The 26,646-nt window shown below is 44.3% G+C and overlaps 1 protein-coding gene across 3 annotated transcripts in view; it reads left to right on the top strand.

Moving 5' to 3' along the window:
• LOC144811058 (ataxin-10-like) overlaps nucleotides 1-26,646 on the top strand; it is a 1,101,028-nt gene that overhangs the window by 156,215 nt on the left and 918,167 nt on the right. For all 3 annotated transcript variants that reach the window (XM_078673828.1, XM_078673826.1, XM_078673827.1), the window contains one exon: nucleotides 20,947-21,132. In XM_078673828.1, coding sequence (XP_078529954.1) covers nucleotides 20,947-21,132 — 186 coding nt within the window. The remainder of the gene's footprint in view (nucleotides 1-20,946; nucleotides 21,133-26,646) is intronic.

The raw sequence follows: 26,646 nt of genomic DNA, 5'->3' as shown, positions 1-26,646 counted from the left end.
CTACTATGCACATATTGTTTTTTTGTAAATTTTATTCAGATTTGAGGCACTCATTAATTAAGCAAACACAAGGAGATGATGGATGGGACCCTGAAACTTTTCAGACACTCACCCCCCGTCACAGATCTTGGTTGAATCCGTCATTGTTCTTTAGCTCACTTCGCCACCCCAGTTCAGACCTAGCTATATGCAAATCAGTCTTGACCCTGTGCCTCATGGGAACAATCCAGCCTAAGCTGCCAAGCCAGGTCCTCCCTGGACCGGAAACAAGTATCCTGGGACCGGTTTCGGGGTAACACCCCTCAAATTGCAGGCTAACTTGAATCCAGTGGCAAAGTGAGCAAGGGACCCACGTCCGGGCATACCATGCCAACCTAGGGCGAACAAAGAAAACATAAGGAGATGATGGACGGAACGCTGAAACTTTTCAGACACCCCCAGTCACAGATTTGGGTTGAATCCATCATCATTTGTTAGATCCCTTAGCCACCCCAGTTCAGACCCAGCTATATGCAAATCAGTCTAAACCCAGTGCCTCATGGGAACAGTCCAGCCTGAACTGCGAAGCCAGGTCCTCCCTGGACCAAAAACAAGCATCCTGTGTCCGGTTTCGGGGTAACACCCCTCATCAGCCAGGCTAGCTTGATCTCATTAATTAAGCCACTGGTAAAGCCCTTACATTTTATGCAATGTTGTCCAGCTTTTTATATTTACAACTACTTCAAAATTTGTATATATGTGCAGTTTTATCAAAATGTTTATGGGCAGTTATTACTCGGAGGACATTATTAACGTGGGAGCAGAATACTGTTGTTCCTCTTTAAGCTCTATCTGCATCTGTATCTTACCTGGTTTTCAAACAGCGTTTTGTATTTTATCTTGCACACTGTATATTGGTTTTAGTGTGTTTTTTTTTATGATGCACACTGTGATATCAAATAAAGCCATTTTTTGATTTGCTTAGTACCTGTGAATTGCATGTTTGGTGTGACTTACTGCTATGTTTGGCTTCAGTGGAGTTCATGTATTTACATATTCTCCTTTGTCTCTCCTTAATCTCCCCCTTTTCCCCTTCCACATTGTAGTAGATATTCACAATTGTCTCAACACTTCTCCGTACCATGCCCACATTTACACCTACAACATAGGAGGACTACGTGTGCAGAGCTGTATGAATTAATGTCTGAAAACTCCACACTTAAAACGTAATATAGGCATAGATCTGTCCTATATCTATATAAAGTGCATTTATGCATATGTGAAGTAGTACTACAGGATGCTAATTCACATACTCCTAAATGCCTTCCCGTAATGTCTGCAACTGCATACATAATGACGTTTCTCTGCTATTTTACTGGGACTTAGCAGTCAGGCAAATAGACACTTCTTTATTAAATGCTTTTTCTTCTTTATACCTAAACAAAAGTGACAGAAAGTGTTCATCTACTCATAAATGACATAGCTCTTAAAATTGTCAATTCACAGGCCAATCTGGCATATCTTGTGCTTGATACTAACTCAAAGATCGAGGAGTGCATAAAGATCGTTTCACACAGAAAACAACGGTGCACCACTGCAGATTAGAAGTATTTTCTTGGCTGATTCATGTTTATGCAAAGAACTTCCTAGTATATTTGATCAATTTTAGGAACCTACATATTAATCTGTAAATTAAACTCGAATGGTTTTGTTCCAATGTCTCTAGATGCCTTTAATCCTTTTTAGGTCTCGGCTAGACAGAGCTTGCGCTGTCTGTTTGAGACATACCGTTTCTACTCTGTGAGCTCCATCGCGCCTTCAGGCTTCCCGTTTGCTGGCTCCATTGACACTCTCCTATTCTATCTCCTGATTTGTCCATGGCATGCATTTGTCATGCCTCTTGTGTGTTTACCACTCCCCGACAGCAGGGACTAAGTACTAAATAAATACACTGGCAATCATTTTAACATCTGTTCAGAACTCCTTTTGTCTTAAATCCGGAGCACTTGAGAGAGTGCTGTGGTTTACTGCTGTAAACAGGGCTATAAATCTCGTTTCTTATCGCACATTTGCTGTGCATTCAATGACTGAGGTCTGTTTTTTTGTTTGTGCTCTTTGGTCTCTATTTACGTGTCTTTCAAAATGCTTGCAGTTTTCACTATGCGGAAAGTTGCCACTCTTTATGGATTTCAGTTCAGAAAAGCACATCTTGGTGCCTCCGTATTTAACCTGAAACAGGAAACCTGGAGACCAATGCTTTGCACACAGTGACCAAGGGATTCACCGGAAGAAACCGCGAGGTCCAGCTGTGTTCTGGCCAAGAGAACCTACAGTCGACGCTGCCCAGAGTGTTTCCAGTTAACACAGACACATACAGATAACTTAGCAGCAGCATAGTTTTATTCCATGCACCGAGAGGCACCTGCATTACTTTTTGATACTTGTTTCCTTTGAAAATCAATTTGAATCGTGCTGTGGCCAAACAGATGCAGCAACATTTGGTTTTGTTTCGGGACAGCTCAGTGCTGCGTCCACGGGTCATGCAGTCGAAGGGTGTCACCTTCAGCAGCTCCACTCTCTGTCGAGCCCCCATCGGGCCTCAGAGGAAGGACATCTGGCAGATTAGCCTATAAATCATGATTCTCTCTCTCTATGAACCTTCGGGCTGTTATCATGCTTACACGCTGCTCTAACTTGTGCATCGGAGGCACTCACAGGAATGCCTATAATGAAAATCATGCAATGCTACAAATGGGACCACCGAAAAACAGCCAAGGTGTTCAAGGGCACTTAGCATGTATATATTTAGCAATGGGCAGGTTTTAAAAGTGGTTATTTTTTTCTGAAACTTGAGCTCAGTTTAGAGAGTTATTGAATTCTATATTTAATACACCCCACAACATACCCTCATTGGGGCTATTCATTCAGAACATGCACGGTTTTAGGCCAAAGTGCTCTACATTTTCACTTCAAGAAGTTAAGTGTTACATATTTTGGTGCTCTCAACCTCCACTGGCTGACAATCTAGGATTCCCAGATGCCTGCAACAGATGCACTGACTTCAAGAATTGTGGAACATACAGTTCTGTTAAAGGGTATTCTAATAGTTTTTACAGTGTTTAATAATGCAATAGCTAATGCTGCAAATGGTGCGTTGTTAATGAAAAAGGTGTCATACTCCCAATCTCTGAGCTTTAGAATGTCCAGGGATACCAACTGTAGATGTTCAACTCACTGTTGTCATTTTCTTACATCAGATAATAATAGTATTAATTCCTATTTGTAAAGCTCGAGCATATCCCCTCCCACCCCCCCTTTAGGTGTTTTATTGCACTCAGGGCCATCCAGGAGATTAACTGCGCTATTGCCCAGAGTCACATAATGCTGATGGCACCATAGATCAACCCATGAACCCTGCGCTCTGGAGTCAGCTGCTTTGGCCACTGCGCCATACCTCTCCCAAGGTACATTTGTTCCCGAAAGGTCTGCTTCTTGAATCAGAACTCATGCAGAGATGTTGATACCTGCACAGTGCAGTGTGAACAGAGTTGCTGCCCTTTGAAGCGAAGTAGTGGCATTGCAGTTGTGGCAGAAATGCCACTTGGTCTGGACAACGAACGCAGGCATTAGCAGTCGAAATGCGTGTACACCTGAAGCAGGCATGGGAAATGGAGAGGGGAACTATAACAATCAGTGGATGACCCAGGTGGCCTTTTCAGAATATAGATAAACTGCAATGTCCATTACCATTAGAAACGCATTGTTTTGCAGTGTTATTTTTGTTTGGAGTAACACAAAAAAGCACTTTAAATGGGGCTCTATGATACTTCATTTAATGTAGCCTCTTACAAATTACCATGAAACAATGTTAGCACCAAAGAGATACAGTCACAATATCTCCTTGAATGTATGCATAACCATTTGCAACATAATACCTGCTAATAACATCAGGCAGCCTTGAATCAACAGCTATAGACCCCACCAGCTACAGATCCCAACCCACATGAAACCCATCCAAATAGCCAGCACGTATGTTGGCATTTAACCCTGCTTGGTAATTTAATGCCATGAGCAAACTGTTCTGAAATAAGAAAAGTGAAAACATTATAATTTCTTGCTGCTTTATTATAGTCTTTTTCTTAACAAAAATACATTTGAAAGATAATCTCTCTAAACCTATTCACCAACATGACAGAACCTGGAGTACCAATATGAAATAGAGAGTTTTAAAAGTAGTAAGCACAACAATTGAGATTTGAAACAGTCATCAAGTTAAGTCTTGGCGTGAGAGAAACCATTACGTGTTGGACTAATGTATATTTTGTTGTCAACTTTAGCTGGAAAAACAAGTGGTTCTCCAATTAAATCTAATTTGTAAAGTAATAGTTTGGGGCAGAACACTGAACTGTCGTAACAGACCTCAGCCAGGCCCGTTAGTGCAAGGGGTTCGCCCTTCTGTGCACAAAAGTCCTCAGACTCCAAAGGAAAAAGTTGGCACGGAAACTGGAAATACAAAACATAACGTTTATTACACCTCATGAGGTTGTGCTAAAATTCAACCAGTACCCTTCGGCACTGCGAGAAGTAGCACAAAGGGCTACTGAACACATGGTTCATTTATACCCACACAGGGGCTCAAAAGAAGGCGGTACAAAGCATAAGAGCACATTTTATGTCCATACATGGCAATATCGAGAGGCACAATCGATCAGTGGGTGGAGCTATCAGTCTTGGGGTCTCGGCTAACACATTCCAATCTAAGGCTAACCATTAACAGATGCAGACCCTAACGGTCAGCAGAAAACACAGAGATGCTATTAATAGCTTGTTGCCGGGCAGGTTAGAGGCCATGAGCAGGAAGGTAGGACAACGCACATGGTCGACACGAGGTAGCATGTGGCAGACAAAATGGCTGCCATGGATTCAAAATGGATGCCGTAACAAATGTCAAGATAACAGCAAAACCAAGATGTCTTTTGCTAACGCTCAACTTAATCGCTGTTAATTTACAACAGAACGAGTGTGAGTTAACATGCCCATTAGTCATTTGAAAGTGAAAGAAAGTGCTAAGGTCTCTGTTAGATTAATCCACCATCTCAATAGTAAGGCGAGGCTTGGCATCACCCCGTGAAGCCTGATCGGCTAAGTTGGCACTGGGCATTCCCCTAGGCATCCCTCCCTGGTAGAGTTTTGAGATTATGGGGCGGGGGGGGGTTACAGACCTTCTCCAGCTCTTTCTGCTGGTGCTCAAACTCCTTCTTTGCCAGTTGGTTGCTCTCCAGCCAGGAGTTGGTCTGATTACATTTGTCCACGATCATCTTCGCTGATGTTGTCTTTAAGTTTGTCGTCCTCCACAGTGCTTTTTATGTTGAAGGCATAGAATTCAACTGAGTTCTTGGCAGCAGCGTTCTCTCTCTAAGCTTCATTATCTGCTTTGTATCTCTCTGCATCCTGTACTATTTTCTCGATCTCCTCTTTGCTCAGCCGTCCCTTGTCGTTGGTGATCTTTTTCTATTTGCCTGAACTGTTGTCCACAGCAGAAACATTTAGGGTTCCATTCCGCCACCCACCTACTTCACATCCATGAGCTAATCATCCCTCTGAGTGACATCTATCTTATATACAGAGAATTCATTTTTTAGCACAAGAGATGCACGTTCCAATTATTGATTTAGTGCTTCTTGACACACTTTGTCAATGGGAAGTTGTTCCAAATTTCAGTTCAGTCGAAGGCCTACTGCTCTCCATCTTGGAAAGTGCTAAATGGATGAAGATGGCTGGTGAGAAAAGGGTGCATCTGTTACTGAGGAGCATTGGAGCTGTAAAGAATGTGACAAGATAGATGCAAAGAAAGAGTGGTTTGACAAAAAGAAAGCTCCAAAAACAACCAGAATAAGCTTGGCAAGGTGGAGGGCTCATCATCTCTCTGCACTTATTAACAGATTGTTTTAGAATCTCCTCTACTTACTTTAATGGACTTTGAGTGCAACTCCACAAGCCATTGGCTTCTTTAGCTCCGTAACCTTCAGCTATTGGCATTAGACAGTTTCAGGCATATTATTGATCATTTCACCATTTGTCTCTTGTCTGTTTCACTGTGTCCTCCATTGGAATGCAAGGGAGGCTGTTTTTAGATCAAAACCTAACAACATCTCGCGGACATTTTTGGAAAGGTTCCATCGGAATGCATTCCCTCAATTGCTTACCACTGGCTTTGTGGTTTGTAACTCACATTTGCTTGGTCTCTGTTTGTTTTAGGCTGTCTAGCTTGAGTGCGTCCCTTTCCTTGCCCAACCCCTTTTTAGTGTATTCTTCCACCATTAGACAATTTCTGTAAACAGGCCTTTAAATCTTGTCTTTATCTTCTTACATTTGCTGTGCATTCAAACACAGAGGTCAAATGTTAGTGTCTGTCTTCCAGGGATTTTGATGTTTACTTTTCTTCCTCTGACTTCAAAGTGCTGGCTACTCCGGGTATGATGTACCAACTGTATAGATATTTCAAAATATGGAAAGCATGAATGAAGCATATTTTTTGATAATTCAGAATGTGGTGGAAACAAATATTTTTAATGCAAACAAATCATTACACTAGGTGATGACATTTCCACACATTTTCATTTGTGTGTTGTGTACTTTTATCAGTAAAACTGCATATCAGTGCAGATGCAATGGTCATTCCATTTGAAGATGTGTTGTCTCTAATGGCAGTGCACTACCACACCATGCATACTCCACCTTACCCAACTCCACTCTACTCTGCACCTCGCCACAACTTGGCACTCTACTCTGCACCACTCCACACTACGCCACTCCCCACGGTGTCACTTCAATCTACTCTGTACCACTCCACACTATGCCATTCCACTCCACACTGCGTCTCTGTACCCTATTCTGTACTCTATTGTGCCACTTTACTCAATGCCTCTCTGCTCAACACCACTGTACTCTATACCAGTGCACTCTGCTCCACACTACTCTACTCTGCACCACAGCACTCTACGCCACTTCACTCCACCGTGAAACAATCTACTCTGTCACTCTATTCCACTCTGCACCGCTATGATCTACACCACTGCACTCTGCATCACTGCACACCAATGTACTGTGCACCACTGAAATCCACTATATGCTACTCCGCAACTCGACTCTACTGCACTCTACGCCACTGTAGTTTACACCATTGCATTCAACGTTACTTTTCTCCGCACCAGTCTACACCACTGCACTCTTCTACAATGCACTCTACACCACTCGGCTCCACTCTGCTCTGCACCACTTTGCCCTGTGCCACTCTGCTCTGCGCCACTGCACTCTACTCTGGACCACCCCATGCCACTTCACTCTATGCCAGTGAACTCTATGACAATGCAATCTGCGCAACTGCACTCTGCACCACTATACTCTTCACACCACTACACTCTGCGCACCACTCTACTGTATGCCACTCTAATCTACTGTGCACAACTCTACTCTGCCAGTACACTCTACCCCACTCTACTATGCACTCTGCCACATCACCACTGCACTCTCGTTTCTGCACCCTGCTCAACACCACTCTATTGCACTCTACGCCACCCTTCTCTGCATCACTCCACTCTATGCCACTCTAATTTATTCTGCATCACTGCACACATCCCCACTGCACTCTTCACCTCTGCACTCTGCATCACTCCCCTCTACCCTGCACCTTTCCTCTCTACCCCACACCACTCCACAATACCATTCCACATAATTAAGTCCATCACACACAATCTCACTTTACATATATCTATGAATGTCTCCTCTCTATACTGCCTGCTCTCACATACTGCTTTCCCATACCTCCTCATTCTGTGCACGTTTCAACCTCTCCGGATTCCCCTTCCACTCAACCACATCTCTCTCTCGTACTCTCTCTCACGCACTCTTCCTCCTTTCTCATGTGGTTCACTTTAGGTCTTCGATCAGTTTCTTTCCCATGCCTTTTTAAGATTTCCAGCCCGCAAACCCAAACGCTCCTTCTCTTCTTAGGTTGTCTTCTGTTTACACAGGAGCTTCCTCTTTATGCATATGTGACCTGCTCTCCCCTTCTTTTTTCTCTTATCACATACTCTTTCTGCTCCTCTGTCTGGAGTTCTTTGACCGCTCCGTGCACAAATTACCCTTCCCACTCTATTTTGGTTTCTATCTATTCTGTGCAGCTCTTATCTCTATCTATTCACCATGCCACATAATTCCACTACACAAATGCACTGCACACCACACAATTCTAACCCACACAATTCCACAACTAACTGTTCCAATTCAAACCACATACACTCCACTCCAAACAAAAATACCTACATAAAAGACATTGTTACTTACAACGCCAATAGCTCTAACTCTGGCAAATGTGAGACCTATTTCATTGCAAATGCTTGTTTAATTGTGTTGTCTAATGGCTTCGCCTGTTTCCTGCTCTCATTCACCAAATTCCTTGTACAATTATACTGCTTACATGCGAGCCAAAGGTCAACCACTCCTATGCGGTAAACCCCGTCCAGTTTTTTCCCAAACTTCAGTGCTGCCATTAGTTTGTTCTAGTTAAATTGTAAAAGGGCCAGGTCACCTTTTAAACTTGATTGCCTACGCTTGACTGACCAACTACTTCCTGCGTCCAAACTATTGTAGTATTTTATGTCAGTGTTTTGTTTTTAAGTTTTTGAAATAGCCACAAATAACCGATTCCGTGAAAGCACATATAAAGATTACATTCATACTGATCTTTTCTTTAATGAAATTGTCAAATACGGACATTTCTTGAATTTCCAATTAACTATTTTACGAAATAAACCAAATGTGCTGGATAACATAAACTGCACGTCACAAGGTTTACTGTGCTAAGGCAGTTAAGAATTTTTTACATTGTCTACGTTAAGTGAGTCTAATAAAAGAACCACTGATAGCTGGAAGACTTTGGTTTTCAAGACCACACAGGTGCATTCTCCATGCACCTGAAGAAAGGACCTGTCTGATCTTGAAATCAAGTGTAATATCACCTTTGTCATTTGCTTTGTGATCCAGTCAAAGTTTGGATAAATGGCAAGTGCTTCCAGGATGCACACCATGACCAGGCTTAGCAAGCCCATAAGTAATGTATGATTCTTCTAATATAAATGTTCAGAAGGCCGTGGCATTGTTGTGGTCCGATGGAGTTCCATGTAGGACTAAAAAACGCTCACTCCCGAAACCTAAACTTCCCCAATAAATGATAAACTGTGCATGTGCAAGTGAGCATTGTTTTAACCTGACTCGGATTTCTGACTATTGAGCATGTCTGTAACTTGACCACTACTCTTAAAACCCTTTTCACCTGTTCTGGTACAACTGCTATATAAGGAAGCTAATAATAATAATAATAAAGATACTTGTATAGCGCACAGCTACCCCAGATGGGGTGTCCCCACGCTAGTACGGACAGAAGTAGAGATAGTGGTCAGTATACCTTTAGTCATTGCGACTAAAGAGCCAGATTTTCAAGGCCTTTCTAAATTCCTGTTCGGAACGCAATGTGCGCAATTGAGGAGGTAGGTTATTCCAGGATTTAGAGGTCCTCACCTCGAATGTCCTTTCCCCCCATTCTGGCCTTTGCGAACTGGGGGTGATAAGGTATCGTTTGCGGTTAGACCCAAGAGATCTGTTCTGCTCGTAAGGATGAAGTGTCTGCCTCAAGTAGTTGGGCCCCCTACATTGGAAAGCCCGAAAGGCAAACGTAAGGGCCTTAAATTCAATGTGCTTGGCCACAGGTAGCCAATGCAGCTGTCTCAGGTAAGGGGAAATGCGTTTGCGAAGAGGGACCTTGCAGACCAGTCTGGCTGCTGAATTCTGCACTATCTGAAGCCTACGGATAAGTCCAATTGGCAGACCCATGTAAAGACCGTTAGCATAATCAAGATAGGAGGTGATTAGGGCATGCACAACGGTTTTGCGTGCTGACTCAGGCAAGAAATCAATACATTTTCTAATGATTTTTATCTGGCCGAAGCAGGCCGCGGATACCTGTTGGACATGAGGTGCAAGGGACAGGTCTTTGTCCCACTCCTTCACTGACGCTTCACACTTCTACAGTACTGAAACTCTCTGACTCGTCAGATACTGCGGTTCTTGGTTCCCCAGTGTTTTCATTGCAGGCCGACTCTCTACAATTTTATAGTCTGCTCTAAATTTCAGTCCTGTCTGCCACGATGCAATGGAAAGCAGATCTTAATCTTTAGTGGGGTCATGATCTGGCTCCTAGAAGCCAAATGTCAAAACCTCTCCCTCCAATATATCCAGCCAGGCCGTCAAATGACAGAGGTCTGTCGTTCCAGTTGCATGCCCATTGCTTATAGCTGTGGCTGGGGAATGCACAGATTTTCTCCCCCAGCCTCCCGTGTGGTCTGGAGTCAAGCTAGAGGGCACACAAAGCGCTTTAGAGCAGAGGAATGCTCACTTTCTGGAAGTGGCATTTCTAAGCTATTAATGACAACTCCACCTTTATCACAGGAGAGGGTTTGTCATTGTGAATCCAATGATAGGGAACATTATGATGCTGCTACTACTGCAGCTGGAAGTTATTCCAACCTTTCTCCCATGTTAACCTATGGGAAGAGCAAACCTCATAGGTAGTGAAAATACACATGGATACTCTTCACTACATGGGCAGAGAATTCACCTACCACTTGCTTCACCCTCAGGACTTACTCTAGGGATGTACTAGTGCTAGAGCAAGTTCCACTCAGCATTTGATAGTGGTTTAGAAAGGCCAAGCTTAGCATAAGTGCAATTGCGCATACATAGGCCAGCAATGGCAGGCTTGACTCGTTAAAAAATATCAAAGGTGCAAGTATGCACACAGAGGCCTGCAATGGCAGGCTTGAGACATGTTTTAAAAACATCAGGTAAGCACAACTTCCAAACATGTGTAGGAAGGGCGAGCACATTTTCACACTGCATTTACATTGGGAAAGTTCCCAGAGCCCTAAGGCCACTAAAAAAGAATCCGCAAAACCCAGGAGGTTTTGCTCAGTGAAGTTTCCCATAAGTAGGGTCGAAGCTGTCAGTAAACCCTGGGGTCGGGCTGCCTTGGAAGGGCCTTTAATGGTGTTTTCTATGCAGTTAGCACCTCCTTGGTGGTTAAAGGTGTCCTTCACTTCATTGTTTGATAGGGTTCTCCTCTTTTAGGCCCTCAAATCATTATGAAGAGTGAAAGCATTTAGTTGCAAGGCAGCAGCAGACCATTTCTTTATCTGTTTGAGCAATAGCTCCGAGACTGCCCATAATTCGTTCTCTTCCCCACTTAGTGTATCAATAGCCATGCTGATGGGTTCAGAATTGCAGTTGAAATCACCCGCCACAATCCTAAATACTGCGGCTGGGAGAGATGGCAGGTGAGTATTCATGACATCAATAGCAGCTAAGCTACCTTTCAAGCCTACAATAGACATTATATAAACATGACAAGACCCCATCAGGGAATTGCAAAAATACCCACAAAACATCTGGAGACCCCAAATCAATAACTTTGGAGGTACAAACAAGGGTGGTTTCATCCAGACTACAAGCCCCCCCCCCCAACGTTCGGTCAAAAACTAGCAAATCCAGACCAAGAGTGGGGTGTGACAACCCATCTTTCCCTGGAAAATATACATGTCAAATCGGTCCACAAACTCACACCAATCAAGATATGCCAATTTGTCTTTGATGCCAGGAGACGAGCTTAGTAGAGGGAGCCACCTTAGACACAGTCACTGCCAATGGGGGCACAAGGAGCGTCAGCTAAATGTATTTTAAGGTTATTGGATGCATGGGATTGCAACATAGTACCAAGGGGGAAACTAAAAACATCAAATGCAGGGTGCGAGTGATCCGCAACATAGAAATGCGAACCAATTACTGTTTCCATATCGCTCGATCTTTCAGGCGCCCTCTGCTGGTCCAAAGATGTAACAAGTCATTTATTAGCATCCAGGCCTGAAAGGGGCAAATAACTATTAGAGGTGCAGACAGTAGACGCACCCACTACTTCAGTTTAATGTTGTACATTCCCCTCCTTGCCAGCTGGCCATAAGGGCCGAGAGGGCTAGGATTATAGAAATAACCCACTGGGACAATGCTTAGAGTTGCTTCTACGTTGTGGGGCAGAGAGCCAGTTTTGACCAGGCTATGTGCCAAGCCTGGGTTCCTGCAGTTAATGACTAACACAGTCCCCTTTCGATTAATTTAGGGAGATCTACCTATCCACCCAATTCTCCTCACCAATAATATGTAATTGTACTTGGTGTTGGTAAATGCATTGTTCTGTGAGAGACAATGGCAGAATTTATTTTTCAATTCAGGTATGCTTCCGTCCTATGAGGTGAGAGTGGTGGTACTCGTACCAACGCCGCCACGTATGGGCAGCTTGCAGGTGGCAGGTCCAGAGACTGCAGGGCTTGTGGGGGTTGTGGCATACGAAGAGGACTATTAGCAATCCTAGCCCCATCTGACATCGTATGCCATGGAGCAGCAGTGTCACAGCTGGTTGTAGGTATAGCCCCTGCTCCTGGTACTAGAGTAGATGTATGAACAATTGGGGCGGGAGATTCCACAGGAGTGTGGGCCTCTGGTCTGGGTTGCAGCTTTTGGTATTGGAGCTGGGACAGTTGGTAAGAAATGTTCGATCATGTGGATGAGTGGGGACTACGAGTGGTGGTAGATGTTCCAGCTTACAGGACAAACAACTCCCAGATGACCCCTTCCAGGGAGTTTATCCTGTCCACAAAGGGAGAGATAGCAGATGCCACTATGGATTTGATTTGATGCAGAACAGTCTACCACGAGAAATTGGGCCCTTTCCCTTTTTATGTCAGGATTTGTAAATGGTGTCAACTCTACCCGTGAAAGACTAAGACCAGCAGGTTTCCGTGCACTGATAGATAAGCAGGCAGTAGGCCCCTGATGCTTGGAGTTGCCTTGGACAGGTCCTGTTTTGGTCTTCCACTTCTTCCTTGCAGAGTATTCACCCAGGCTGGTAGTCAGGGGCGAGTGTAAGACATCCCTTGGTGACTCCCTCTCCAAAAGTGCCAGGGAAGCATGGCTTGAGACCTCTGAGACGGCTATGCTGGAGCCACTTGAAGGGACAACCTCAGGAGTAACAGGTGCAGTGGCTCCATACTTGATGCGACAAATCTAGGCCTCTTCCCCCATGTCTAGGGACAAACACCTCTCTGCCAGTAGATTTCCTTGGTGACTACACTGACTGTTCTAACCAAGAAGGAGTCCAATGTTGAGGATTAGCAATGGCACTATCATTTCTTGGGTCAGTTTGTGTTTGCCCATAACTAAGGCTAGAATATCAGTAAATAAAAAACAGAGTAGAACTCACAAGAAGAATGGGTGGAGCAACAGATGCCGGGGCCAAGAGGTTTGGCTCAGCTCAGCTTCTTCCGGACTCTGATGGGCGCAGATGGGCCCGCCCTTGGCCCGGGCTATGCCTGGGCATGGTCTACATCATGCATCCCACTCTGTGGGATAGCTGGAGGCGCTTTTCAGTGCGTCAGGAGGTGGCCCCACCTCCCTCCTGGGCAGACTCTGCTTGCGCACCTTCTGGCATGTGTTGAGGTGAGGGATGAAGGCCCCTGAGGCTTGAAGAGCCGTGGGGTCCAAAGATCCCTTCTGCTGACAAAGATGAGTCCTGTGCTGATGGATTTCTGGAGTAGCACAATGAGATGACGGGCGGAGCACTGAAACCTTTTAGACACTGACCGCCAGTCACAGATCTGGGTTGAATCCATCATCGTTCTTTAGCTCACTTCGCCACCTCAGTTCAGACCCAGCTATATGCAAATCAGTATTGACGCTGTGCCTCATGGGAACAGTCCAGCCCGAACTGCCAAGCCATGTTTTCCCTGAAAAGGAAACAAGCATTCGGAGACCGGTTTCAGGCTTACACCCCTCATCATCTAGGCTTGCTTGAATCCAGTGGCAAAGCGAGCAAGCGATTTCGGGAGGACCTTTTCAGCGTGTCGGGAGTTGGCCCCTCCCCTGCCTTGGCAGACTCTACATGTGCGCCTTTTGGCACGTGTTGAGGTGGGAGATGAAGGCCCCTGAAGCTGAGGCTTGGAGAGTCCGTGGGGGTCAAAGACTCCTTCTCTTGCCAAAGATGTACCATTCAAAAATATTAAATCTAAAAAGAGTTGTGCTTTGATTCACATCAAAAGTTACTTTTAATGTTTCCAGCACCACGTAGAAAATGTATCCAACCATTTTTTGTAGTAGCTTATAAAACACCAATTAACGATTTCAGGGGAGATGTTGATTGGAAGACCTGGAATATGTAGCAGCGCTAACATGGATGAATATACCATTCTCTTATGGCCACATTTATTTGGGTATTTAGCATCTTCATTCATTTTCGCTGTCACAGATTCTAGTTCCTCGAATAGATAGATAGATAGATAGATAGATACTTTTATTGTTTCAAGTTATTTAAAACTATCACAATGTAGCAAGTAGATTAAAATGATGAACATTTTAAAAGCGACAGGTAAAAAGTCTTACAAGTGACCACTTTCCAAATAGTACCATAAAACAGAGTGGAATAATGAAACATTGTAACACAACAAATATAAAGTCCAGTAGCTCGAAAGAAGACCAGTTTCCATAAAGTACCAGTGCTTTGATTATGAATAAATGTAATCCTTTTCTAAAAGATACGGTTCTTAAGCATTCCCGTAGTTAAAAAAACACAATAATAGTTCGGGACTTGTTGGTACGAGGGTCAGTAGGTTTTGTTTGAATTGTACAAACACATTTAAACCTGTGTTATGAAGTGAAAGCAATCTTTTCAATTAATAAAGAAAATGTATTTCCATTCAGGAAACCGTTGAGAGTGTAATCGTATTTACTATGTATGAGTATATTTTCTATGTCTTTCATTGGCACGTCACATAAGTGCATCTCCGAATGTTCGGAGATTACTTATGTGACGTCACCAGGTTCGATTGCCAGATGCTGTTATCTCTGGCTGATAGCGTTTCATTATCTGCTGGCTCCCTGTGGGCCCTTATTACGTGTGTAATAAATCTTTCATCCAGAATCTTGCTGTGTCATCGTGTCCTTCCCACAACAGAAACACAGCCTGTAGAGAGTGCAATTTCAAGGAGCACAGGCCAAAGTGAAAAAGAATAGTCAGCTTAAGTGTCAGGTGGTATTTCATCACTGCCAGGGGACTTTCATGGCTTTGTGGTTTAAGAGGTAAAGTTGTATTTCACGCCTTCAGCTCTGCCACCAGAGAGTGCCCCCGCTTTCTTCTCTTTTCAAATAATCAGTGATCTCCTGTTGGTCTACTGGTGGATCCTGGACATACAAAGATCTACAGTACTTACATTTACGGTAGAACGTTCTAGCTTTTCACTTAATGACAGGCTTAATTCCTATTCCTTTTAGATGTGACGATGGCAGTATTATACTAGGACTTCTCTTTTGCTCTTATAGCTTTCCTGCATTCCTGAATTCTCTTTTTGTAGTCTTGTACTCTTCGTCTGATATTATGCTCAGTTTCTTGTTGTTATTCTCCACATGCCACCTGCCCCTTACCAGGCAATCGCTCCCATATGATTTGGTAAAAACACTTCTGTGCCTTAAACTTTAATAGGTACATTAATTCTTTGAAAACTGCAGGATAGTCCTTACTTATGTTCCCGCCAACAGGTCAGCAGTTCCTACTCCCCCCTCTGCTGTAAACCCCTCTTCCCTACTCTTGGCCCTGAAATAGACCCCTCCTGCTTTCGAAAGCCTTAGGAATTGAAGCAATATGTAGCTACAATAAACTATGTAAAAATGCAATATTTTTCATTCTTTTATGTGTAGTGTATTATTTAAAGTAAAACAAAAGTTATTTAGCAATACTATCTGTCTATACATATAGGAAAGCAATGTTTTACTGTAGAGATTGAAACAAACTAATTTTCTGTCTTGGAAAACTCCAATCCCCTGAACAATTTATAATCTTCATGATTTCACAATTTTCCTGTCTGCTTCATCACTGTAAAATAATTGAACGTTGAGTTGGTAGAGTGGTTGCTCACTGTGACCACTAATTTCTATGTCAGAGCTGAGTCAGAAAACCTTAACAGATAATTCATGGTGTGGCGTCTCAGCGCGTATGACAGGTGAAGCATAAGACAAAAATTAAAGGTAATTTATTTTACATTGTAAATAATGTTTTCCGCACTCATAGCGACTTCATGTGGATGAAATCGAACAGGGTGGCTGGCAGTGTAGGGCGTTCCCTGCGGCATTGTAACAGTGACATCAGAACTAGGTCTCACACATTTTTGCGGTCAACATTTAAGGATTGTGGTTATGTTGGTACATACATATGGGAAAACTTAATTCAAAACTCTGTGGTTTGTTGGTCTTTAAATCCTTCTGATGAATTGTTTTGTAGGCACCTACCCCTAGTAGAAGTATTTTTATTTTCCAACTTTTACGTACGCAATTTGTGGTTTTAGGCAATCTGTGCTCCTGGGAGCATTCTAATGTCTGTGACCTTTTGACCATCTGAAAGCTTTAAAAAATGACCTCCTTTTAAAAACAGAGGTAGAAATCGTTCTTTGTAGTATGTTTTTACAAAGTACAGATGAACTTTTTTTTTTTTTCGGATTTGTATCGCGCATGGCTACCTCAGCAACGAGGCATCCCAGCGCAACCAGAGAACGAAAGATGGGAGCCTGAAGGTGTAGCACGGTGTTAGACAGCAGTAATAGGGAAAAGCCAAGTCTTTAAGGCTTTTCGAAATGACAGATGGTTCGGCATGACTCTAATAGTAGCCGGGAGCGAGTTCCAAAGTTTGCCACCAAACAGCGGAATGACCGCCCCGTGGCCCTAGCTCTCCAGACTCGGGGAGTGCAATCCAGCGCTAAGTCGGCAGATCTCAGCGTACGCCCAGGCACTTATGGCTCCAACAAGTGTGATAGCCCCAATGGAGCCGGGTGAGTCAAGATCTTATGAGATATGCACAGCGCCTTAAAATGAATGCGCTGTTCGACAGGTAACCAGTGGAGTTTAGGGAGCACATGTGCCACTGAACAAGATCTAGGTAGTACAACCAGAATCCAGGCTGCCGCATTTTGAACCCTCTGCAGGTGCCTAACGCTAGCCTTATCGGCGCCCAAGTAGAAGGAATTGTTATTGTCCAGTCTGGACAAGATGGACGCCTGGACGATGATCTGTCGCACCTTGGGAGGGAAGAAACCAAGCAGAGGCTTCAGGCCACGCAGAAGCCCGAAACAGACCCCAGCGACGGCTTTCGATTGTTTATCAAAGGTCAAACCATTGTCAAACCACACCCCCAAGTTCTTCACAACCTCCTTTGGGAGTGGGGTGGGTTTGAGGCAGTCCGGCCAACACTGCTCGGACCATAGCTCCCGGTCCTTTCCATACAGAAGAATCTCCCAGTTTGCCGCCATCCAGTTATAGACTGCTAGGAGATCCTCTTTGAATTTACCCAAATTGGTGTCGCATATCTTTGCAAAAGCATACAACAATTGGGTGTCGTCTGCATACGACACCAGGGAGGGCCCCCGGCCCTCAGCCACCTCCACCAGGGGTCTAACATAAATATTGAACAAAAGTGGGCTCAATATTGAGCCCTGCGGCACCCCCTGGTGCAGGGCAACCTCCTGTGAGTGGAAAGGTGGAACTGACACTTGGAAGGACCTCTCCTCCAGGAAAGACCGGATCCAGTCCAAGGCAACCTTCCTGACACCGATTTCCTGAAGGCGTTTGAGAAGTATGTCATGGGAGACAGTATCAAACGCGGCACTTAAGTCCAAAAGGACCAAGGCCGCAGAGTCCCCACCATCCAAGCTGCCACGAATGGCTTCCGCCACCACCAGCAGCACAGACTCGGTACTATGCCGAGATCGAAAACCGTGCTGTGATGGGTTTAGAATATCATTCTGCTCGATGAATTGAGACAGAGTGGAATTCACATGTGATTCCACCAACTTGGCCAAAAAAGGCAGCTGGGAGATAGGCCGATACTTTCCAGGTTCGGCAGGGTGTAGGGACGTTTTTTTTTAACAATGGAATTACTTTAGCGTGTTTCCACGTCCGAGGAACAGATGCTGACAACAGAGACAAGTTAGCCAGACCAAGGCTAACAGGAGAGATCAGAGGGTGAAACTGGCGAAAGTGGGCACGTGTCAGAGGGTCGGCCGGAGATCCAGATTTAATTTTTGAGCAGAGGGCCTCAAATTCTGTGGGTGCCAAGGGAGGGAAAGATGACAAGCTATAACCCCCCCAAGGAATCCCCCACTCCTGGTGCCTCCCTCTCCGTTGTAGGGGCCGCCTTTGGTAGGCCCATGTAAATCTGCTCAACTTTGTTGATGAAGTACAGCGCCAGCTCGTTGCACTGATGGTTAGAGGCGATAGGAGAAGCCCTTCTAACACCCGCACTCTTCTTGCATTTGAGCAGGGAGAAGATAGTCTTAGCGGGGTTCGGGTTAGCCAGGATTTTATTGGCCTCGAACTCCGCTCATGCTCTCCGGATGCACTTGCTTAACAGCCGCCCGATATTCTAACTTAGCTACCGCATTGTAAGAGCGTCTCCAGACGCGCTGAAGCTGCTTGCAGCCCTTCTTTGCTGCAGTTAGTGAGTCGTTAAACCAGGGATTGGATGGCCTGCGCCCCTTCCCTTCCCGTTTAACCGGGATGCAGCTATCAAGGCCGGACGTCAGCCATTCTTGGAAACACAAATTCGCCGCATCCACGTCTGCCGGTAGCTGAGGCCTAGGTCCAGACAGCCTTGCAGAAAAGAGATCCACGTCTAACTTGTGCCAGGGGCATTTGAGAACTAGGGCTGGGCGGATCAAATCGGCTTTGCCCTGCAACTGCAGTGAGAATGAGACCAGGAAGTGGTCAGTCCAAGCCTGCGGGACCGGGGAATAGATTTTTATAGGACTAAGGTTGGAAAAGATAGGCTCAAATAAATGGCTGTCCACGTGTGTGCCCTCAAGAACATGCTGCGTCAACTGGAAGGCTTCCAAGTCGGCCAAGAAGCTGGCAATCTCGGCTTTCCCCCCATTCTCCAAATGGAGATTGAGGTCCCCTAAGATAGTGAAATTCGTCGCCTTACCAGCAAATTGACCCACTTTACTCAACAGGTCTTCCCTAAAGAAACTCGAGGGCCTGTAAATTAAGAGGCCTGATACTGTGAAATTGTGGTTGAGCCGGATTTTAAGCGTGGCACTTTCACAGTCCACTATGTTCTCCTTACACGGGCTAAGAGAATAAGCCTCCTTAACAACCACTGCTATCCGGCCCCCTCTCCTCCCCTCTATTTATGGTCTCTAATACGTAGTCTTGAGGAAGAGCCAACCCAGGCTCTGCCACGGAGTCTTGGGTGAGCCACATCTCTGTTAGGAATAGAGCGTCCGGCGACTCATCAGATAGGAGGTCAAACACCTCAGTATGGTGTTTCACCAAAGAGCGGCAGTTCAGGCTGAGAAACTTGTACTCCATATGTCCTGGTGGACATGGGGCCCGCTCCACTGGGGCTAGCTTGAAAGCACAGAATTCACATTTGAAAGAGCAATCCTGTGGGGCCCAAAGAGGCGAAGGGCACTTGGATGCCAAAGCCAGGAGCTCTTCCTACGAATACCTGATCGGTCCGGTGCGGATGGGCGAAGGTGCAGGTGGGCTTGCCTTAGGCGCGCCATCGGCACGCCTGCTGCGCGGCCGCAGCTGTGCCTACATTTAAGCAGTCCGGGCGATCTGAGCGCAACAACTGTCCCGCTGACCTTTCACTCTCCCCAAGATGGCGGAAACACTCCAGCCGTCCTGGGAAAGCTACAGCCTAGTGCCTTGCCCTGCCTCCCCACACTTCACAGCAATACAAGAGCAGGTAAGTTTAAAAACGTAGCGACAATTCAAGCAAAGAACTTGTGTGAATTAAAATGTAATTGAAAGGCGATATTTATTTGTAAACCTTCCTTATCCTAGAAAGTGTAATTTTACACTGCTGAAATACAGTGGCGGCTCCTCTGCTAAGGCGGAGAAGCGTTGCCTCATTGCCTTTCAGCAGTGGAAAGAAAAATAAAATGATAACTCAAAGTTATCATCATTTTATTTTTTCCTGTTGCATGCGCAGCATCTTTGCCGGGGGAGCGGCGTGGCTGCTCTGCTGACAGCAGAGGGGAGGAGTAGTTTTCATGAATGTTGCATGAATGGTTGGCCGGCCCTCTTGGGCAAACATTTGTGCGCACTTAGCATGTTCTCCACCCAGGCTGCATTACAGCCTGAGTGGAGAACATACCGGGCTTAATGTCCCCGTCTGAATGCCGAACCACGGTGCTCAGAGCAATCACAACGCTGCAGTGCAGCATTGTGGCCTCAACCTGGGTGCTTCCTGTGCTTGGTTCCGGCCAGAGGAGAGACAAGTTGAGGAGGATGCGGCAAGGGAGGACGAGGAGGCAAATTTTTTTTATTTTTTATTTACACCCCCGTCCCTGCAGTTTCTCACAGCAGGTTATTCTTAAGTTGGCTCCTTTACTGCAGCATCTCTGGCCTGTGAGCTGTTCAATAGTTGGTGGACAAAAAGGTGGTATAGGTGGGAGGTAGGTGGTGCTTGCACATCAACTAGATATTTTATTTGTTGGGCTTCTGAGTAGCCTGATCTTCAATATCTTTATTTTTCCATCTGTAGAAAATATCCCCACTGTTGATGGCAATATTGCTGCAATTCCCAGGTAGCATCATTTTCTATTTTAAAATGTAATGTTTAAATTAATGGTCATGTTTTCCATACAGTTTGCAGCAATATTTTCCCTGTTTTGCAACTGCTAATGATCTTGCCTCTCACCCCAAAAACTATCCTGCTTTCCTCACAATTGTTTCTGTGTCTGAATGATTTTTATTATTCTGCAGAAATTGTTTCGAATCTTACTACTTTCCAATCAATTTATTTTCTCTTTATTACAGGGAATGCCTAGATGAAGGATTATTAAAAAAGCTCCTGCAAATCTTGTGTGAGACCATGCATGAAATTGAACATACCCCTGTTGAATCCAAGGGTGATTTGGACAAATGGTTGCAGGTGACATCAGAGTGTTTTAGGTGCCAGAGGAATGCTTGTGTACAGTGTGCCAAGAACCAATGCACCATGAGGTACGGCTATAATAACTCTCATAATCACAAAGTAATTCATAGTGATAAAATTGTCTCTTTTGTGGCATAGCATATACATGCATATCAATTATTGCTTTATCCCTCCAAGATTCTATTTTATGGATGCTTTGCTTGACTATTTATTGATGAAGCATTTTTATGGCCCATGTCTGTTGAAATGTAAAAAGCACAGCAAGTCGTGATACTTAGCTGCTGACAAATTGGATTACTTCTAGAAGACCTAGACTTTTGTATAACTGCACTTAAGTAGTTAGTAGATTTGAGGCTCTTGTCTTTATTGCTTAGTATATCCTCTGCCTGATTCTCCTACCATAGCTACAAAAAGAACAAAGGATAGGGCCTTTATTACTACTACCCCTCACCTTTTTTAGGCATAGCCTACGCAGCGCGCATGCGCTGCCTAGGCAAAAAGATCGTTAGCCTAAAATGGCAACTCGTGCACGTGTGGCGATTCACTTGCGGTAGCGCGAGGCGCCTTATGGTAGCAATTATCACTCCTGGCGCGGCTCGCTTTCGCAAGTGAAACTCTTTCACTTTTGCCGACACCGGTCTGCAGAAAGCTTGATGGTTTGCTGCTTGTTTTCATCCCCACGGTATTCAATTTCTTGTTGACCAACTCTCTGGTCTTTGGAGGCAGCCACCTTCACGACTTTAACATCCATCCGTATGCAAAGTCCCGCATGTAAGTCACAGCCAGGAGAAGTATCTTGTTTTTGTTATGATTATTTTTGATGTAAGCCATATCTTGTCTGTTTTCCAAAAAAGCTAAATTTTCAATCCCCTGCCAGCTTTAGTCTTTGAACACAAAATATTAAAATGACATTTACATATGTGTAAAAGGCTAAAACTTGAGCAAGGCGAAAAAGAGAAATGACAAAGAGGCATGATGTCCCAGGTCAGGAGTGAATAGTTTACTCCAGTGCTGGGTTTATTCTTTCCATTCTGGTAGTTTTGCATTTTCCATTGAAGATGCAAGACTACAAATCTTGGAACGCAAAGGAAAACAGGCCTGTGCGAGTGTCTTGTTCCTTACATGGGGCAGCCTACATATACTCGTAATCACGTTTTACCAGCGTTGCAGTCGTTACCCTGGCTACCTATGGCTAGACAGATTACCTTTACATCAGTGTGCATGGCACCTTGAACCTTCCACGACGCTGGAGCGCTCTTTAAGTCCATACCTACCACCAGGCTGGTTCCCCTTGCCACGTCAATGGTCCCAACCATCACTTCTGGTTCAGACAGCTAAGATAGGGATCTCGAAAGCTACTAGAATAAGAACAGCCAACAAACACCTTGAAAGTTGGCAGCATTGGGGGCGTGGCTAGCAGCCAAGCATGGCGGCTGCGTAGCAGAAGAGCTCTCTGAGCACTGAGGCTCATTTCAACGATCCGCCACACTTATCCGAGCCAAAACCGCCTGAAGAGGCAGATCCCGAGGCCTGGGAGCAACCGGCATCGCCTGAGCCGACCCCGGGTAAAATCCGGAGTCGGGAACTGATCCGGATGTGGTGAGCCAAAAAAGGGGCCTACAACATCGAGGCTGCACCGGCCTGAAGTGGTCGCGAGTCCAGGCGGAAGTGCGGGCTGGGCGGCTGCGAGCAACAGCGGCTGCCCGGACCATTGGAGGAAGAGTGACGCACCGTCGAACATGAGCGATGGGACCCCCTCAAATAGATAGATTGTGGCCTAGGAACAGAGGGGAACAAGAGTACACAAAGAGGAAAGAAGTTCCTACAGTGGCCATATACTTCAATTGTATGTATACATCTATAAGTATCCAAAAGCAGTGACAGAAAGAGATAAAGTATAAACAAAGTTTATTCAAAAAATATTTAATTTTTCTTTTTTATAAATATACATTCATATAAATACTGTTGTAAATCAAAAAATTCAATAGACAATACATCTGTTAATTGAGAAAATTCATAAGAAACACAAGAGAATCATAAAAATACAACAAATAAAGAATACCCCTGGAAAGCAATCATACTAAGCAACTCACTCACGTGCTACCAGTCATACTACATACACACCACATACATAGATGGAAGAAGGAACTGGATTCCAATTAGCAAGGTAACAAAGCTAATGTAATGCAAGGGCACCAAGATGTAATTGTTGGCCCTTGTAGCGGGTCTACGCGCGTTTCGGTGGATCAAGCCACCTTCATCAGGACCTTGTTCATCGTATTGTGCAGAAACCAGGGGATCAAACAACAAAAGTGGCCTAAAAAAAGGGAGATAAAACTGTCACTGTCACATACGCAAACAAAAAATTATTCAAAGGACATTTATACATTCACTGCTGGGCTGTGAAGCGAGAGCTCATCACTGTGGCTACAGTAGTGGAGTCTACAATTTGATATGGCAAGTATAAGGATAGGAAATGGTAGTGTACCTAATCAAAAGGAGACACATTAAGGGCGACAAGTGACTAGTCACTCACAGGACAAATTACAGAGCAGTAGTGTGAATAAGAGATTAAATCAATACACGGGTTTGCTCTTTACACTAGAGACAAATCTTATAACAGAAGTATATATACAAAAAGAGTACGTCTATTCATGTAATATACTTACAATGTAAGAGATCACCTATCACTAAAGCGTGTTCTAATTGTGATCAAGAAAAAGATCACATCAGGTGCACTGCATCTGCGAGAAAATTGTGAGAGGCTATCAGAGAAGTTGTAATGAAGAAACTAGCTAGGACTCTTATATTACCCATCATCGGTAAGCTTACCCATCACGCCATTCAGTATTGAATTCATAAGCCTCAGAACTTCATCTAATGGATAAGACGCTATGTTCCATGTAGATACTGTAAAGGAAATATACAATACCCCAATATCATAACAGGTATCTAAAGATAATGAAGATTGAAGAAATATATATCTGCCAAATGACCGAACTCTCCTAATTCAATACTAAAAGTGACATACCAAAGCGGTCGTGAAGTGTCCGTTTTGGTGGGAATTCCAAATAAAGTATGCCTTTTGTTTCGTGTAATCAAGGAGAAGGTCTCAGAGAGATGCGGTCAACGTTGGAGTTTGCTTCTGTTACTTCCTAATCTCTGACGGGATAGAGAAATATCGAAAGGTCTCGTAAAGTATTATAAACAATGAGCATAATCAAAGTCCGAGTATCAGGACAGTGGCCAGGCAATTAAACAGAATGGAAACTTACTTTTAAAAGCGGTGAAAATGCCTCCCGTAAGTAGATAATCTGTAGATAGATTGCACTATCTTGCAACAGCGACCCTAAAAACAAAAGCAATGTGCGTATAATATATTCGTAGGGCAACTAGCGTCCTGTCTAATATAATGGTTCAATAACTCAATATGGTTGGAGAAAAGAATAAACCCACCACTTAAGGCTAGGTCAGTAAGGGTACACTCGCGCTAGGAGAGTCCCATCTCGAAATATGGGGGAGCGGCTAACCCAAGCTCCTACGCCCAAAGCGGTATAACGGTGTGCTCACCTAGAGATACGACGTGGTGCGACGAAGTCCCTCCGCGTTGCTGAGACCCTCAGTAAAGGATTACTGGGACCCACCATTTCTTATACACCCATCAACTAGCTGGAATCCCGTGGGAGGTGTACGGAAACCGCGAGAGGTTCCCCCATGATCATAAACATAGGACTGACTAGTGGCGGCCATCTTGTTGGTATCGAGCAAAAAAGAGCTAGAAAAGCGCTTGGATAATTTAAAGGAGGGCAGGTAACCGCTCACGCTACACGGTTGGGTCGGTCTTTTAACTGAGAATCAAAAAATCGACCGATATTTATTTTTACATGAAGTGCTAAAAACGATCAAGAATAATACTAGATATTCTCGAAGGATTACAAAATATAACATTTTATCTATTACAAAATATTACAACTTCAATAAGACAGTTCATTTCTGTTATTTTGGCAATACAATAGCCAAAGTTTCAAGATCGAATATTAATATGCTTTTCCAAGTGAGGATCCCCAGGGTAAGAAGGACTTGGTCACAACACAAGAATGTGGTGCTTACCCGATAAAAGGGATCTCAAACCAATAACATAAACAAAGGACTACAACAGAATGTCAATCTCTGTAGTGATGAACGAGTCCATGCTAATAAAGACTCGAATAGTGATCAGCAACAACAGATGTAAAAATTGGACCATCCAAGAGCAAAGAAATTACTAGAACGGCACATATTTCAAGAAGGGTAAGTCAAGGGGAGGGTTCTTTGCTTAGATGGAATACAAATTCACCATGAATAAAAACCCACAATCGCTAAGGTGGGAAATCTAAGGAAATTCATGTCAGATTACTAGAACGGCATATATTTCAAGAAGGGTGAGTCAAGGGGAGGATTCTTTACTTGGTAACATACCAAGATAACTCTTCATTTAATCCTCGCTTTACACTGTCCAACTGGTAAATCCAAAATGTTTCACGTTTTTTACGCGTGATTTCAATGGACTGACCCAATTTGGGAGTGACCTTTTCGAGGATAGACCATCTGATCTCATCCTCCTTGTGGGACTTCTCGATACAGTGTTGGACTAACGGGGCTGAAAGCTTGTTAGTCCTGATGGCGGACTTGTGTTCGCTAAATCGGACGCGAAACTCACGTCCCGTTTCGCCAACATAGGCCAATCCGCAGTCACAAAATAGAATGTACACGATGTTGCTACTACGACAGTTAGTAAGGCATCGTAGTTTGAACTTTTTTTCATTATAGGTGACTGTGTCTGAAGTGAGGGCTGACTCACACGCGTGGCAACAGCCACACCTGTGGTTGCCCACAACAGCAGGAAGTCCAGTGATGGAAAGCTGGTTGTTAAATTGAGCATTTCTGGGCCGAGGTCTAGCATGGACAAGCATGTCCCTCAAATTTCTGTTCCTCCTGTAAGCCAGCATGGGAAGAGGAAGTGGAGAAACACCCTCATCCGTATTCAAAATTCTCCAGTTTTTATAGATGATATTCCTAAGTTTATGGTTCAAAGTGGAGTGATTGATCACACATGTGATTCGGTCGTGCTTATTTCGGGTTTTACCTTGAAGGAGTGCAGATCTATCGTAGTATTTGGCTCTTTTGTAGGCTTGTCGCACAAGGCGATGTGGATAGCCCCTTTTGAGTAGTCTTTCTTTCAGCGCATCTCCGTGTTGATGGAATGAGCCAACGTCTGTACAATTACGGCGAATACGGAGAAATTCGCCGAAAGGTATGGAATCCCTTTGGCAGTTAGGGTGGTAGCTGCCAAATTCCAGTATGGTATTTTTCGCGGTGCTTTTCCTAAAAAGGCTGACTGTCAGGTATCCACTGGTACCTGCGATAGTAATATCTAGAAAGTCTACTTTTTGAGTGCTCAGGTTCATCGTGAACTTCAGATTGGTGTCGCTAGCATTGAGCCAAAGATAGAAGGTCTGCAATTCTTCTTCCGACCCTCTCCAAATAAAAACAAGCATTTACAATGCAACGGTTTCGCCTTTGGAAACGTTAGAGCTATTGGC

The sequence above is a fragment of the Lissotriton helveticus genome, chromosome 1_1 (assembly GCF_964261635.1).
Source record: "Lissotriton helveticus chromosome 1_1, aLisHel1.1, whole genome shotgun sequence".
In the NCBI taxonomy this organism is placed as follows: Eukaryota; Metazoa; Chordata; class Amphibia; order Caudata; family Salamandridae; genus Lissotriton; species Lissotriton helveticus.
This window is presented reverse-complemented; position numbering and strand designations above follow the sequence as displayed.